The sequence below is a fragment of the Poecilia reticulata genome, linkage group LG5 (assembly GCF_000633615.1).
Source record: "Poecilia reticulata strain Guanapo linkage group LG5, Guppy_female_1.0+MT, whole genome shotgun sequence".
Classification (NCBI taxonomy): Eukaryota; Metazoa; Chordata; class Actinopteri; order Cyprinodontiformes; family Poeciliidae; genus Poecilia; species Poecilia reticulata.
Genome location: NC_024335.1, coordinates 17329648 through 17346875, shown reverse-complemented (window position 1 = coordinate 17346875; position 17228 = coordinate 17329648). Strand labels below are relative to the sequence as shown.

At 42.8% G+C, this 17228-nt stretch overlaps 1 protein-coding gene across 1 annotated transcript in view; it reads right to left on the bottom strand.

The window, feature by feature from the left end:
* Positions 1 to 17228, bottom strand: part of adamts9 (ADAM metallopeptidase with thrombospondin type 1 motif, 9) — a 47445-nt gene that overhangs the window by 13162 nt on the left and 17055 nt on the right. Inside the window, exons 19-28 of the mRNA XM_008409541.2 lie at positions 16349 to 16475; positions 16017 to 16230; positions 15764 to 15931; positions 14568 to 14729; positions 12783 to 12902; positions 10537 to 10644; positions 10281 to 10448; positions 7714 to 7962; positions 6179 to 6340; positions 5912 to 6088 (exon numbers count right to left, since the gene is read on the bottom strand). Coding sequence (XP_008407763.1) covers positions 5912 to 6088; positions 6179 to 6340; positions 7714 to 7962; positions 10281 to 10448; positions 10537 to 10644; positions 12783 to 12902; positions 14568 to 14729; positions 15764 to 15931; positions 16017 to 16230; positions 16349 to 16475 — 1655 coding nt within the window. The remainder of the gene's footprint in view (positions 1 to 5911; positions 6089 to 6178; positions 6341 to 7713; positions 7963 to 10280; positions 10449 to 10536; positions 10645 to 12782; positions 12903 to 14567; positions 14730 to 15763; positions 15932 to 16016; positions 16231 to 16348; positions 16476 to 17228) is intronic.

Sequence of the window (17228 nt, the reverse complement as noted above, 5' to 3'; positions counted from 1 at the left end):
AGGGGGGGGGAAAACAAATAAAAAGGAAAGTCCAGTCCAGTGCCGACACGTGCCCGGTTCACTCGGTAGCAGTTTTTTCACGTCCGGGTTCACAGAATTATTTAAGGTCTAACTCTGTGTGACAGGCAGGCACGTGCGCACGCGCACACGCACACACACACACACACACACACACAGTAGGGTTACAGGAGGGATTGGAGCTGGGATCGACTGTGCTCGGAAAACCTGAAAGGGGGCGTTTCACATTGCGGATGGATAAAAAGCGACAGGCTCAGGGTTGAACGGGTGCACAGCTCAGCGTGCAGCTATGTCCAGACTGGACCGTACTGGACGGGGAACTAGCCACAACCTCTCACCTCGTTGAAGGAGGAGGAGGAAAGGTAGGACGATTTTGAGGGGGTAAAAAAACCCAACATTGAAACTCATAGCTTTTTTTGTCCTCTGAAGATAAAAAAAGTACTTGTATTGTGCTATGTTTGTTCAAATTTAGTGCAACTTTATTGGTAGACTGTTGAATCATTCGACTGATAAAACAATCAGTTATTTTATCATTGAATAAAGACAACATGTGCAATAAGTAGATTGTTTTAAAGATGCGCTTCAACTTTAATAAAAATGTTTTTGACTGTGTGGCTTACGTCTTTTTTTATGTGTGTGACAACTTTTAGCAAACGGCCGTGCAGAAGGTTCCAGTTTTAAACTTAGCAGCAGACATTTCAATCAATGTCAAGACGTGAAATTTATCCGTTCAGACATAATTTAACAGAAAAAAAAGAGGGACTAGGGGGTTTAGAAAAAATTTAGCTCATCAAGTTATTTACAGCCCACTTCATACCACCGAGGCTGGGGCTCTGTTCAGATGTGACGTCACTCCTTTCACTTTTTTTTTTTTTTTTGTCCTTTTCTGCAATTGTGCAAATTGAACCAGTTCATTAGGCTTCTGTTCTCCAGCTGGGTAACAACCTGCTATATTCTTGTCTTTCATATTTCTATTCAGAAAACTTGTATCAACTAGGATCCGGCAACAATAATTCTAAATCTCTTGCTAAATTAGCAGACTTATGCATATGATGAAAGAACAATGATCTAAGAAGGGCACCGAAGTCAAGTCAACGGTGACCTTTGACACGGCCCTTGTTCCAGTGACTTTCACAGGCTTGCACTGAGGTCTGAGTCACCAGCACACAGCAGACCAGAATAATGAGGCCTAGCGAGTTCAAAGCCACGCTTGCGCCACAATGCATCATAGAAAAAGCGTCGGTGCGGCCCTTTGAGTGACTGAGAAAGAGTTTGGAAATGTGATAAAGCAGAGCAGAGATTCATCTGGATGGAAGTGGTTTTCAACATCTGATGAAGATGTTAATGTGAAGAAGAAAAAAACGAGAGCATCAAGATTTGGGGAAAAAAAAGTTCAGCCATTTATGAATGTTCCCTTTCACTGCTTTGCAGAATTTTGGCTTCTATTTTTTTAGTTTAGTTTTGATCTGGGGAAATTTTGTTTCATGACAACAAAGCAAAGTTTGAGGTAAGTCAACATAATTTCATTCTAGACGTACAGCTCAAAAGAAATAATTCAGGACTTTTGAGGTGAAATTCTGTTAAAAAGTTGTAGGCAGTTAATAAATTATTTGCTCTACTCAACTGCGGTATAAATCCAGATTAACTGAAGCTGGAGGGAGAAGCAAATGGCTAATCCAAGAAGGGTTTAAGTGAACTTCAAACATAAAAGTGGTGTATCTAAATACTATTTGACGCTTAATCCATCAAAAAGTTTGCATTGAGCACTTTAGTTACACAATAGTCAGTTACTATTTTTACAGGAAAAGTAGATAAAGTGGGGTGATTTTCCGGGGTGAGACATACTGAGAATTGCTCATTTATAGTCTTTACAGGTGCTAAAAGAAAAAGCAGTTTAAATTAATGTTGGTTTACTGATTTCAACACTATCAGTTTTCTATTAAATTTCTGTAACTGGTAATTCTGTGTTGCTTCACACAGGAAGACCATTGGTGATGGGCTGTTTAATAATAATTTGTGTAATTATTTGCCCAATGCAAACGTGACAACAGGTTTAATATCATCAAACTGTTAGTGCACAAACTTGACATTTTGGAGACTGGATTTATTTTAAGAAAGTAAAAGTGCACTTTATTCTTGGCACCTCTCTGATTATCCTCTAGCTTCAGCTTTCTACACCAACTAATCTGGATTTACACTACATGACGACGCCAAGAACGTTATTTACCACAGGCAGGACATTAACTGCTTGTTACCTTTTACCAAAACCTCACTAACAATCCCATATCATCCCTTTAGTCCACGTTTCCAATTCAATTTGTCTTTCAAGTTACCGTTGCTCACTGTCCATGACAAGAGATTTATTGTTTATTCAAATAAGAATGAAATAAAACGCCTTGAATAGTGCCTCTACTTCACTTTAATCATGACCTTTTCTGGAAATGCACAGAAATCCAACAAAAACCATTAAAAAAATTAAATACTGACAGCATGATAATAAAGGAACAATAAATACAAGTAATTACATAAATATACAGAAAATAAATTTGCAACAGACTAATACTGCCATTTGCGAATAAGAGACATTAAATATACTTATTTTAAGAGCCTGTTAATTTTGGGTTTTAGTAGTGCCATTTGCACCAAGTACCGGACTACAAACCAAACTGCACAGACGGAAAAATTCAATGGGGAACATTAAAAATCCACTGCGATTTCTGCCTAGATGTTGACTTTTTGCCTCTTAGCAATCACACATGGGAGTCATTGAAACAAATAGTTCTCATTAGCAAATGATTGTTAAAAAAACTACTCACAGCTGTGTTAACAGGCCCTTAAAATAAAGTGGGATGTCAGTACAGACATTTATGGCCAGGAGTCAACCAGGTGGGCTGCAAGCAAAGTTTGTCCCTAACCACAGATTCTGGACCGTCGCTGTTCCCCTCCAAAACAGAAAGTTAGCAAAATCAAAGTGAAATATGAAAAAAAAAAAAAAAAACTTTTAGATCTGTGTTTAGGGCCATCACCTGCATTGGATAGCCCCAACTATGAATCCTTAATCTTAGCAAGCCACGTTCGCTCCGGTGCCAGGGATGACAAAGATGGTGCACAGAGAGCAATCATAACCAAGACTGAGGTAGACACATTAGATCGGCTCACAGTAGGAGCTCTGGGTACAAAACACCAACAACCACCCCTGTGGTCACAGGAATTACATGTTTTGAAGCATAACATTTAGCAATCCGTTCCAAATGGTTTACCCGTGTACCATGTTTGACTGACAATTAATGGCAACATGCCAATGTTCAATCGAAACTGAGAAACAATTCAAACTGACTACTCTTTGCATTTAGCTGTCAGTGGATAAACCGCACCTGGAATGAAAAATTTACAGAACAGGCAGCATCAAACAGCAACGCACCACAAGAAGAACCAAACAAAGCAAAAAAAAAAAAAAAAAAGAAAGTGATGATTTCCATAACTTATCCCTTATTTGGCAAAAAGCACCAAGGAAGAATACGCTATTGTTGTCTGATGGCTAGTTGAGTCGTGTCGCATTTCAAGTGAGGTATTATGAGGTGTAACACAGGATAATACATTATGAACTTCCTGCTACTTACTGTACAACGCAAACATCAACTAAAATGTATAAAACACTTGCATCAGGCAATATTAGGGGAAATATCTTTCAAAAATAAAAAATTGGCCACACTAAGAAAAACTGGAATACAAAGGTTCTAATAATTTCTAGTATTTTCCAGAAACTCAGTGAGACACATTATTTTACAGTCCTTGCACAGCAGTTGTTTGTTGTAAAGCACTGATGCGGAATATTTTAGGCACTTCAGAGTCGACGAGAACTTATAACGGACAACATTTTTTCAAGTTTAGTTGTGTGAAGCAGTTATGAACAGTCAGTATGTTACTGAAGTGGACAGTAGTCTCAAGAATCCCAGTGTAGAGGATAAAAGTGAAATTCTCATGGGAGAATTAGGCTAAGCTACACCCAGTTTTGAGAACACGTCGGTAGCGTCACTGGGTTGTTTCCATCAAACAACTCACTTTAGCTAAAACTCTAAAACTAGCTAGCAGTGGGTGCTTCAAGGTGTGGCATGCACTAGTTCCTTTCTAACCCATCCGATTCAGGTGTTTTCGATGCTCCAAAAAAAGAAAGACAGCTGGAGTCTACTCATCTGTTCAGGCACACGTCAACACAACAGATCTCAGGCTAATTAAGAAAGTTAAGGCAAGTTCAATTGCTAGCCTTGGCAATTTGCGTGAAAATTTTACTCGTACTTAAAATAAACATTAGATTGCCTCTATTTACACTTAGTCTTGCAACAAAATTCAGTGTACATTGTGGTTTTTTTCCCCCCATCTAACAACCACAATGTTATCCTGCTGACTGCATGTTGAAATGGAAGAATATATGGTTACAAATCTTTTGTGACAAGCAGCTTCCTGTATCTAATCCAAAGATGATAATGCACAGTGCAAATTAGAGATTACAAAAAGTGAAGCCTTTTTTCTATGGAGCTGAAGGTATGTGTAGCCCATCTCTCAGATTTTAAGAAATTCAAATTAAGCTAGCTGCTCGGTTTAGGGAGGCCATTCCATTGCTATACTGCCACCATTTTTTTAATAAGCCATCAATCACATGTTTATATTAATGGCTAGCCAACAAGAACAATGGTTAAGAAAACAGTGCCAATGGGAATGTCCCAATCTGATCTAAAATATCAGATCAACGTCCAGATCAAGTCGTTTTGAATGATGTGTATTAAAGAATCAAACTAGATTCAGTTTTCTATATCTATTATTGGCCGACCAATAGAAAATAAGAGCCCTTTGTGTTTAACTTGTCTTATACAATGAAAATTTGCTCTTGAATGTTTGGTTCTCTTGAGTATTTGTTAAGCTTATTGTCCCATGAGAACTTCTCCATGATCCTCTAAACTGTGTTGGCCTCTGACTGTTCTCTGCTGCAGATGCAGGTGTTGAGAATCATTACAAACAGATCCATTTATAACAACCAACTCAGCAGAAGATATGTACATAAACTGTAAAATAAAGTGCCTTGTTATGATTAGTAACTTTGCTAAAAAACCCTCATGTGCCTTAAGACGAACTGAATTTTTAAAAACCAACAGCCATTTAAAAAAAAAAAAAGGTTTATGAAACAAACAGTACACAAAGAGTTTAACCCACTTGATATCCTATGTTTGCTCCTGCTGACAACACTCACTAAATAACTCTTACAGCTGTGTATCGTAACGCCTCATGCTTGAGGATTATGAACCATTCTTTGGATAATAAAGAATAGGCATCTATGGTATTTTCCTGATATACAAAATCGGTCATCGGTATTTGCATATGAACAGTGACTGGCTGAATGTATGGATACAAAAAAGTCCTTCAATTATTGAAGTTAATAGTATTTACATAAGTTAAAAAGAAACAAAAATAAATTATCTTTAAACCAATATTTTTACCGCACCATCTTTGTGAAACAAATTGATCCTGAATGTTTTTAACTAAAAGCTCAGAGTTTTTAGTAATGTGGAAAATGCTCTCTTGTTCATATGGTCGCAGCTGTCTCCGAAGCATGTCGTTTCAGGGGGGTTTTTTTTGGCACGTTGCATGTGAGGATGTCTCGTCGTTTAAGTGCAATAGAAGTTACGTTCTAAATGTTTTGGAAGAAATGCTGAGCAATCGACAGAGAGGAATTCAGAAATGGAGTCATAAAAACAAAAAAAAACACCTAAAATCTCTGTGCAGCAGCACCCCAGTCATTCTGCCTCTTTAGGACTATTGTTTGAGAAAAAACCCCCAAAACAAACATGGATATTTTAAAAGTTGTGAGTACTTTTTTGTTGTTGTTTTATGAGCGTACCGAGCTCCATGGGTCTGTGCTCCAGTGAGGACTAGAAGGACATGGCTGAGTATTGCACTGCTCCCGATCCGGTGGCTTGTCGTGGATCTCACAGCTCAGATCGTTGAAGCGCTCTCCGTTGGGACGCTGGCACACCACCAGCCTTGTTTTTATCCCGCCGCCACAAGGTTTAGTGCACTAAAGACAACACAAACCGGGGTTTTATAATCCAAGAGCGACACATTTTCTAGTTTATCTAAGCTTCAGCAATATGAAGCGTCGCCTCACCTCGCCCCAGTTGCCGTAGACCCATTGAGGACACGGGCCCGACTCACAGGATCGTTGCTCGGTGGGTCGATTGCGGTCCTCGCAGCTGTTGGCGGGGTAACCATTCTCATCCTGGCACACAACGACTCGCCGTTGGAAGCCTCCGGCACACGTGCTGGAGCACTGTGGTCAACAGAGAAAAGGTACCACGCTCAGTCAAAGGTATTACCAGGAATAATGTTCAATGAAATGAATTATATCATCCACTTTACTGGACCTTTTGCTGTGTATTCGGTAAATATGAATAAGTTGGATCTTTGTGCAGTGCTTCATTTAGCTCTGAAGTCAAAACTTGGATAGGGAATAACATCAAATGCAAATTAAGTATGCTGCCGGTCCCAAATTCGACAGCAGGTAGAATTTGGTATCTGCTAGTGAGCGGGCTAATTACTAGTAGCAACAAAAGTTATAGTGGTGTTTTGTACTGTAAAACACAGCAACTTGTCGTCTACATGTCATTGTACAATTCTGTAACCGATGGGAAAATTTAATGAGCTACAACAATTGCAAATTAACTCTGCAATATAGTTGAATACCAATCATTATATACATAGTAAATCACAAGAATCGCCTGTTATAGTAAATCAATGTCAAATAACATGAGCACACAAAACAACCAGAGTAAAAACCACCTCAGGTCTGCCGTCACCAGTGGTGTTACGTTAAAATTATTTTTCTGCAAAACAGAGGAAGGAACACTCACCCAAAACAGATTCACTTCCCCCATTTATTTCAAGGTTATAAGTTATCTTTGAAGAGATATTCTGACAAAAACTACACTTAAAAAAAGTCAGATAAAGGCAGGAGGATCTGCAAACTTTCAGAACTGGCAAAGTTTTCTGAATGTTGATTGTTTCTTAGTGGCCATTTAAATTTTATAGTAGGTATTTATATCCCATATATATTCCCAGAAAAACGATATATGAAAAATACTGCAATAAATGCATCCATACAGAATAATATGCAAAATGGGATAAAAATCTCACTTTAATGATTAATTATTTTTACTAATTTCTGGTGCCACATATATTGGTAGCCATGTTGCTAGAAGTTTGTCTGATCCACTTTTGCCAGGAGGACAGCACTCTCTATTAATAACGTTTTAAAATTTTAAATGGAAAAAAAAGGATGTATGGGACTTTCTTGGTCGCCAGAGTTTTATGCAGAAATAAGGTTTTGCGAATCAGGACATAGAAATTATTTTATGTGAAGAATCATTTCAGTTGAAAGTCTTTGATTACCTTTAAAATATTTTTAATTTAAAGGATCTGAAATTTTAAACACAAACATTAAAAATTTGACACCATTGGTGAAGTAAAAAAAAAGTTATTGGGTCACATTGTGGAATGTTAGAAATATGGTAAAGATGAGATTTTTCTTACATTTTTGAAAGAATGAAAGAAATACACATTTTTATGCTTTTAAAAACATTGTGGACGGCGCTACATTTCCAAGATCACTTGGTAATTTTTAAATAAGTATGTAAGACGCCTCACCGCTCCCCACGGTCCGGTCCGCCACTGGTGGGAGGGGCTGCGGGCCACGTTGCTCCTGGTGATGGTGTTCGGTGAGGACGGCAAGGGTCGGGACTCGCTGGGACGGGACGGGCACTGAGACATGGCGCAGTCCTGCTCTGTGGCTGGACGATCGTCTGGGTCGCACTCGTTCGCATTCACCTCTTGGTCGCTGAAGCTGACGCACAACACCTCTCTCGTCGTCTTCCCTTGGCCGCACGTCACAGAGCACTGAGTAAAACGCAAGCGTGCGGTGTTAGTCGATGCGTTTTAGATTAAACGTCATTTACTCATTGTTTGAGATCAAAGATCTGGAGGACATGAAAGACCTCATCCCTGGTTTAAACACCGTTTGTCTCAATGATTGGGAGAGAAAAAAAAACCAAATGGCTGCAGCTCCTTATTACAACCATTTCTAAATCTCAGGATCTTGAGGCAGTGTATTTCTTCCTGTGCTGCTTGCAAACAGTATGGCTTTCCTGTCCTCACTTAATGTAGAGCACACCCCAGTGCATCTGATGCAATTTAATAATACTTTATTTATCCCAAAAGGAAAGTAAATGCTAACGTAACTCATATATCATCCAAGTATCTTCAAAGAGTCGCTGTGGGAAGGAAGGAGTTCCAGTAGTGGGCAGTCTTGCAACGTATCCTAGGAAGCCTCTGACTGAAGACACTGTCGCTGTACGGCATGGCGTGCTGACGGCTCAAAATTTAGGCACCAGAGACGATATTTCATAGATACATGGCCTAGATGGCACAATGATCTGTTGGCAGCTACTGCTGACTGACCTCATTTGCTGCTGTCTGACCGTATGGTTAGAGAGAAACGTGTGACTTGGAGCCATCATCCCATCATGACTAATGGAAGCGATGGATTGAAGTCTCTCCTTCTTCTGCTCTGAATCCAGGAAGCCTCCGTTTCAACTCGTAGTTCAGGTATTAGTTCGGCTTGGGAATGCTAATCAGCTGCTCTCAGGAGACGCATCATAAAAACAGTCCAAAATAAAAAAATGTTAAAAAGTAGAACAGAAAATTCTTCCTGGTTCCTTCTCCATGAACCAGGGAGAATAATGGTAAAAAAGAAAAAGAAACAACGCGTCAACCAAAATAATTTTGAACAAAAGACTCCATTGTGCTGTCATTATGAGCGGCGCAATTCTGCAATATAATATATATTTATACACGTTTGACCCTGGATGTGAATGGAACATCTGGATTCAATTATTTGGAATTTATAGTTGAATAGAGTGAATTCTTTACCCAGCTCTTAAAACATGCGGTCAAAAAAGCCAACACATTTTCAGAAAAACTCAATTTGTGTCCGTTTTCGAAAGAAAAACCCGAAGAAGGTACGTTTCAGGTTAAACAAAAATGACAGGTCCTATCTTTCACCAGGAACACTGCTGCTCTCTAAGAGAGTCCAGGGTTTCCCCCAGTGTATTATAAGCCTGGTGGGCCACCAGGCTTTACTTGTGCCCCCACCAGGCTAAGCATTGCTTATTTTTAAAATGTTTGCATTTTTTATGGCTTTATAGTTGGTGTTCAGGTATTAATCTTCCAATCTTTTAATAACACAATTATCAAGCAATATTTAAAAATTTCGTGTCAACTTTAAACATTTTTTTTTTTACTCAAAAACACGACGGACCGCTGGATGAATGACTGCCGTAGCGCCCAACCACTGGGCAGGTTTTCGGGGGGAAACCTTGTAGTTCTCACATAAAGCCATCTACTAAAGTTTATACATTTATGTCACAATATTTCTCCTGACATAACATGCCGTAGGACAGCTTTCCATGAATGCGCCTGGTGTTTTTGTCGCATATGAACTATTGCAGGATGTAGTGCGAAGTCCTCTGGCGAGACGAAAGAAGGTTTTTACAGTGTTTTGTGCCCCAGTGCACAATATGTGTGTATGTGAGAGCGTGACTATCTATGGAACGGCAGATCTGCTTTGGCCTCAAGATGAACCGTTTTCTTTCAGATGGTCGCTGGGTATTTTTGGCTCGGCGATATGAGTGGGTGGACGGTGGGGGTGCATTTGTGTGCGCGGTGCACAGTGACCGGACTTGGAGTCTGACTGCATGGTATCGCCACGCCTCTGATGAGAAACATCTGTAAACAAGAACGAAGCCCCCTCGCTGCAGCCTCTCACATCAGCTCCAGAAACTTGCTTCTCACTCCGAAAGCCTCTTACTTAAAACACTCCGTCTCTGCTTGCACCTCTTCTCCAGTCCACGTCGCACACTCATTGTGGTGCATACGCTGGGATTTATTGAAGTCATATTGGCAAAAAGTACTGGTTCGACTGGCAGATTTTTTCACTAACAGCAAGACATTTTTCCTATGTTATGAGTGAAAAAAAACTAATAGTGCTTTTTAAAATATCAATATTTAAGCATCATAGACTTAAGACAAGGTTGTATATCCTGCTGAAAAGTTAGTTTTATGTCAATTTTATGAGTAATGACATATTTGCACTTGAAGCCAAACAAAAATTCTTGGTAAGACTTGGTATTTTTGCAGATAGTGGCGGCTTCTCTCACCGCTGTCCATTCCAGCACTTTCCACTGTCCACAGGCTACGACCGAGCACACTTCCCTGGCAGGCGGTCTTGTCAGGTGCGCGCAGGCCGACTCTTCTGCCACGCCGCCCTGGTTGTCACGGCAACTCACGTAGCGCATCCGCGTGCCTTTGCCACAGCTGGCGCTACACTGTCGAGAAGAGGAGGAGGAACATCAAGACGACGGAAAAACGTCGAGCCGACAGACGCGATGGGGAGTTCGAGAAAGGGGAACCAACCTGAGTCCAGGAACCAAACCTCCACTGGGTCCTGTGGCCTTGGTGAGACGGGACCTTGGTTACCGGGGGAACAGGGAGACTGCCAGAACACTGTGCCACTTCACAGTCCTGTGAAATACGAGACACATTCGCCCATTCATGCGGGCGGTTAATAAAACCGCCGTACTGTAACAACATTTGTCCCTGAAAACAAAATGCCAGGAATATCAGAGAGAGGCTTTTATGACAAGGGACCACCGTTAACGAGTTCGGCTCTGTTCCTTCAGCGCCATGTTTGAAAGTGGGTATGGTTCCCATCAACCTTTACCCCCGCCCCCTCCACCTTATCACAACAACATTATCAGGGTCTGCCCTGTCAGTTCAAACTATGGATTGTGCCCGTAAGCCACTCAGCATAAAGCCCTGATCCCTGTCATAACAGGTCATAGTGGAGTGGTATTTAGGGCTCCAATGCCCATGCTGGCGTGGTCCGAAGCTCCACCCCTAATCCACCCCCTTGTCCCTCACCTTCCGCCTTCTCCCCCGCCGCCCCTGCCCTCTGGTGCCCTCTGACCCCTTGTCTCTAGGAATGATGACCTTAATCAGGTCTCACAGACTCTGAGTAGACTACACATTCCACACTCTGCTTCCTAAAAGAAACAAATAGGCCCCACAGCAGCGCTAAAGGTTGCTCCGCACACACTTCCTGCCACACTTGTGTGCGTCTTACTTTGACAAATCCCCCCGCAGGAGATTGAAATCTTGCGTGGCGTCGCACTCTTTTGCACCACCTCTCGCTCCTTGTATTAAAAGTCCCCTCTTTCTATGAACGCTTCTCTTTTTCTTTTTTTCTTTCCTGAGTCCCGCCGGGCGGAGAGAGCGGTGGTGGGAATGGCGGCCTGGTGGCCCACTTCATGGCTGGCTGGTCAGAATTACAACGAGGTAAGGCGACTGCTTCAGGGTCACTGGTCAGCGGTCTCTGCCGACCCAGGCACCGGAATTAAGAACTGCTGCAACTAGAGGGGGCCTCATCCTGACGCTGCAGGATCAGCCCTCTGAAATGGGTTTACGCCCCACGCTGACCAAACAAACCTCTCATTCAGCTTAAAATACTGTATGTTTCTTTGTAACTTTAGTTTTGTGTGCATGTGTGTGTGCGTGTGTGTGTATATGCGTTAGCATTATTATGATAAATACAAGGGAGTGTTCTCCCCTTCAAAATGGACACATTGGAATACAGATCAAAGGTATCTTAAAACATCAAACCTAAAAAAAAAAAAAAAGCTTTTTTACTATGTGGCTTGTAGGGAAAACCTTCATAGGCAGTGGGCATTTATTGTTCAGATATCCATCAAAACGGAACATTTCCAACACAATTTGTACTGTAAATAACTTGCATTTCAGATCAGTAAGAATTTAACGTCAATGCTTTCATGTCTGTCATTTTCTGGGGAAAAAGTTTAATCTAAAATGTTGTTTTTTTATATATATATATATATATATATTTGAAATGAATTTGGTTTTAGTATTTCTAACAAATTGGAACAACAATCAAGTTTAAGCTTGAAAGATCATGCCTGGTGTCTGGCTGGTTAGGAGCTCAACAAATCCCCGAAAACTAAAAGTAAAACTTGATCTTCGGATGCGCCGTACCTAAACCACCTGGATCTGACAACATCGCTTTTCCAATGCAGACATTCACCGAGGTAAGAAGACTCAAAGTTTGACATTTTCATTACATGCGAGATGCTAGAAGTCTTATGAACCGATCAGCAGATCACAGGAAGGCTGAACAAAATACAGCAAAGCTGATCTTTTTATTCCTTAGTTTTAGGCGTTTCCTCGCTTCAGCACATCCAGTTTGTTGATGTTTGATTAACAGGTTTTTACTGAACTGCCTTCATTAAGAAGTGGCAGGAAGACCATTTCTGGCAGATTGCTGAAAGCCAGGTAGGGGAAAGAGCAAATATAAGGTAAAAAGGGGGTGTGGTCAGATTACACCATTTCTGGACTTTTTGGCCCTCCAACATGACGTAATGTGAATATATTAGTGGACATATTTGCAAAGGCACCATTTCTTGCCAGACGCTATCTGGCATGTTGTCATGCGCCATGGAGAGTCGAGGACGAGAAACGCTCGCTTTCGTTTGCGTCGGTGCGAACGGACATGCGTGCTTTTCTCCAGTCGTCTCCTTCATCTGCAGACAAACCGCAGGTCTCACAGCGAGGAGACGAAGGGACGCCGTGGAGATGCCATTCTCTCTCACCTGCGTATCAGTGGGTCGCGTGGCAGCATTACATTCAGCGTCGTCCATGACAGCCCCGTAGGAGCCCACCACACACTTCACCGCTCGCATCTGGTATCCTGGCCCGCAAGAGGTAGTGCACTGAGTTCAAAGAGAGAGAGAGACAGAGAGAGAGAGAGAGGGGGAAAAAAGGAATGGAGGGGAAATGTTAACAACTGTGAAAAGGAGAAAGAGAGGCCAGCACAAAACAGTTGGTTTACCCGAGGAGGCAATAAAATCTCTCCTGAAAATAAATAACTCTCCACATTAACAAACGGAGGGCTTTCCCGCCGACGAGGAGCAGAAGGAGTTCATATACGTTGCTCCGACTGTTTTTTCCACTGTTGCCAAGTCAAAGGGTACAATCCCGCGCTCGCTTCTGGCTCATTGCCTTCAGAGAAACAGGGTCAAACTTGTGTGGCGGCGGCTTTAGCTACCATTTGGCCGCGCTTCATTAAACCGCTTCAAATGCACGTTAACATGCGCACATCCTCTGATGGGAGGCGCAGGAATGTTTCGCATTTTTTGGGTGTTAAGTTTTGTGTGCACAGTTTACAAACTGAGAATGCACACAGACACCGCGCCGCATGCGTCGTTTCAGGAAGAGGCTTTTATCACACGGCCATTCAGGGGGATCTGGCCCGCTTACATTGTCTATATATCAAAACAAGCACATTTCCTGTTTCAGTGCACATTCTACGGGGGAATTTTTACGTTGCGCTTCTTACACGTCGCAGTTTTCCCATTCTTTGATGAATCAACATCTGGGAAATTCCAGCTCTGTTTGATTTGGAGGTTTAAGAGCTAATCTGGAGCGTCTGAGTCGACAAGCCGCTGCTTTGAGCCTAATTAGACGATCGAGTTCCATTTATGTGTGGAGAGTAAAATATTTCCTTTAATGTCTGCTGCCGATGTCGGGAACCCAATCACAGCCTCGTTCAAATGGTTTTATATCCAACAGGTATATTCCTGGATTCATCTGTATTTAACTTTGCCCATCTTCCTCTCATCTCTGACCACTCCGCCCCGGATTGCTTAATGCGTCACATTAAAATACATGGAGGTTGCTGGCGGTAACGTGACAAAACGTAGAAAACTTTAAAGGACGTGAACAATATCACAAGGCTTGCTGCATCCATTGGGGCCTTACTTTAAATTTACCAATAACAATGAGAACAGAATGAAGTGTCATGCAAAAGTAGCTGTGCTTGTGCTCTGAAGAGAGCTACAGCTGCGCCTGCTTCCTGAGCACAAATCGGCTGCAGAAAAATCTGGCCTGTAACGTTCCACTAATTAAGCAGACTGAATTAGATCTGTGAATTATGGTCGTTTAGATTAACACTGGTCTGAAACCAGTTAGGCATAAATAATTTCTGTAGATGTACAGTCATGGAAAAAGGAGTCTCCAAAACTGCCAAACTGGTTATCGCAAAAAAGGTCAGGAGTAGGTTTTCCACTCGTCGGTATTCTTTTTCACGTCATGATGATGATCCTTAGATTTTTCTTTTTTAATCGTTGAAGTTTTCCCTCCGGCTTTTGGCGTTGGGTTAACACACGCACATTTGTGCGCTGGAGCAAAAACCTGCCAAAAAGGCCGGCTTCTGTGGAGATGGTCGCAAATATGGCAAAATGTCTAAATCATCACTACCTGCTGCTAATTTCTCTCTAGTCACGGGAACCCCGGCTTTACGTTTGTTCAAATCTTCGAGAGAAACAAAACATGTTGAGTGTTACCAAACACAATAAGCATGCAGAGGGACAACTCACCTGTCCCCACGGTCCAACTTGCCAGGACGCGCACTCTTGCTGCTGGCACGCCTGCACCGATTCGGGTTTGGCTGCGCCACAGAAGCGGTCGTCCAGGCGGTCCTCACCAAACTGGCACCATGTCTGTCGGTGCCTGTAGCCTTTCCCACACGTCACAAGGCACTGAAAGGGAAAATGTTGAAAGCGACACAGAAGCAGCACAAGACGTTAATTGTGGTTGTTGCAACTGCCGTGTTTACGATGATCTGAATGAAGACGTTTTCACAGCAAATCGCCGTCGCATGGGAGCGAGAGGCCAGAGGAAGTGTGATTATGCATATGTATATAGAGGAGTGGAAGTGTTTTGGCAGCAACGTGTAAAAACAAAAAAATCCTGGAATGCAGCCCACAGTTTTGCAAGCATCACTATGTGTAAACTGAGCAGAGGTTAAGCAGGCTTCTACCCTGCAATCACCACTTTCCCAACACTCACTTACAGTGGAGGAAGTGGATAATTTAAAGCAACTGAGACAAACCAAATCAGTCCTAAGGTTTTGGTCCGAATGAATTGAAATTGCAGAAAAGCAAATAGGTCTGCATAGATTTTAGTTAGAAGCTGCAGTCCGTAACAAAAAATATGTTTTTAACACATTTGTAGAAATGATCATCATGTCATGACAACGTCATATAACAAATATCTCTGAGCTCCTATGCTTTCACCCAGTGCTGCCAGTACTAAAGGCATAAATACACGACTCACTCAGAAACAACCAGTCCTAGAACCAGTCCAACACTCAGGTGTGTGCACCGCTCACATCCTACGCCTTGCTCTCTGCTACGCAACAGCTGGTTCCCCCGCTACACAGCCTGCCACGAATGCTAGGGCTTGTTAGCGTGGCCACAATGATAGTGGATAAACCGTTTTTTTCTGTAATGGTACGTTTCTCTGCTATTAAGCAGCGTGTACACCAGGATGTTTGACAGCACTAAGACTATCCTCCTGGCTCTGATTGGTTGTTGTTGATCGGGAAGCGGGCTGCTTTTGCATGTCACAGAAGGAGTTCAGTCTTATTCTTCTCGTATAAAACTGACAACATGGTGACAGTTTTAACAAATATGGAGGAAACGATATTTTTTGTAAAAGTTACCTGATGCATGTTTAGAATTATTAAAAAACAACAACAAAAAAAAAAACATGCGATCATTCCTCAACTGACCTCAGACCAGTCACCAGTCTTCCACTGTGGACAGAGGAACTCGTTGCAGGGTTGGACGGTCAGTTTATCCCTCTGACTGCAATTGCTCTCATCGTCGTCTTCGCCGCCGGATGTCTTTCGACACACAGCGCCCCGCAGCCTCGTGCCCCCGCCGCAGCTCTTCGAGCACTGCAATCGAAATAGCCAGCCGTCAACAGGAGGGGACGGCCACGCAAAATCCAACAAAACCCTTCCCGTCCTGCTAGAATCGTACCTCTGACCAGGGTGAGTAATCCCAGCCGCCACCAGGGTTACAGTCTCCATGGCAGCCTTCCCTGTCGTCGGGTTTGCGTTGCCCGCTGCAGTACCTGTCGTCGACTTTCTGGGCCTTGACATCCGACTGGCTGATTTTGGCGCAGTATAGTTCCAGAGTGCGATATCCAGCGCCGCACTGGGCTGTGCACTCGCTCTTACGAGCCACGTGCCATCTGGTACGAGAGACAGAGAGAGGACGGGTCCATCAAAAGTGCCGTACAAAGCGCAGCAGACGCACCGAGCGGGCCCTGTTTGGGCACTGAAAAGTCGGTTTAAATCGGTCAAACGGACCTCACTTCACATTCAGTGTTGCAGGGCTCAGTGATGGCAGCGGGCCGAGCTGAACTGTGGCACCGCTGGTCCGACACCACCACCCTGTCCGACTCTCGGCTGCAGAGGATCTTACGCTTGCGCTCTCCTGTTGAGATACAAAACAGCAGAACTGAGTAAGTATCGTTTAAGAGGTTTTGTATGCAGTGCTTTGATTAAAGAAACTTTTCTCTTTGCGGTAAAGTTCAACTGGAGCTTCATGTGTTGGGTCCAGACCAAATAAATGTAAAGTAGGTAAACTAAGATTTATTGTTCATAAATATGATAACATGTCAGCATCTGCTTCCACCATGACTCCTTATAATGCATGCATCTTTTAAATTCAGCGTTTTTAATACGTCGATGCCAAGGACCATCTATTCAAAGCTAAAGTGCTTGCAAACAGTAGGTGAGAACCACCAAGTCTTGCGTTTCAGTGCAATGAGAGCTTAGTGTGCTCCTGCTGAGGACATTACATGCTGGCTGTGCAACCTGCTCGGTTTTCCCTCCAGCTCCGGCCGCGCGGTCTTCCCGACAGAGTCGTGTCAAGAAGCAGAGAAAGAGATTCAAAGTCCGTCGCGGCAGAGAGCAAGTTTTTCGAGTTTACCTGCGATCCGCCCCCACAGACCCTAACCACTCTGAAAACCCCACGGTCACGTCGGGGAGGGTCATATATCACAGCCCACTTGGTGTAAAAATGAACTCGGTCACAAGCGACATTTTCAAGGCGGTTCTCTTCTTGTATGTCTTGCGACTGTGAGGCTCCCAGGTCCGCCGTCTTCCGTGTTTTCTCTGCTAGGAGCGTCGCATTTATCTGCAAACTTTTCGAACACTAAGGCCTGCCAACCACATGTGCCTCCAC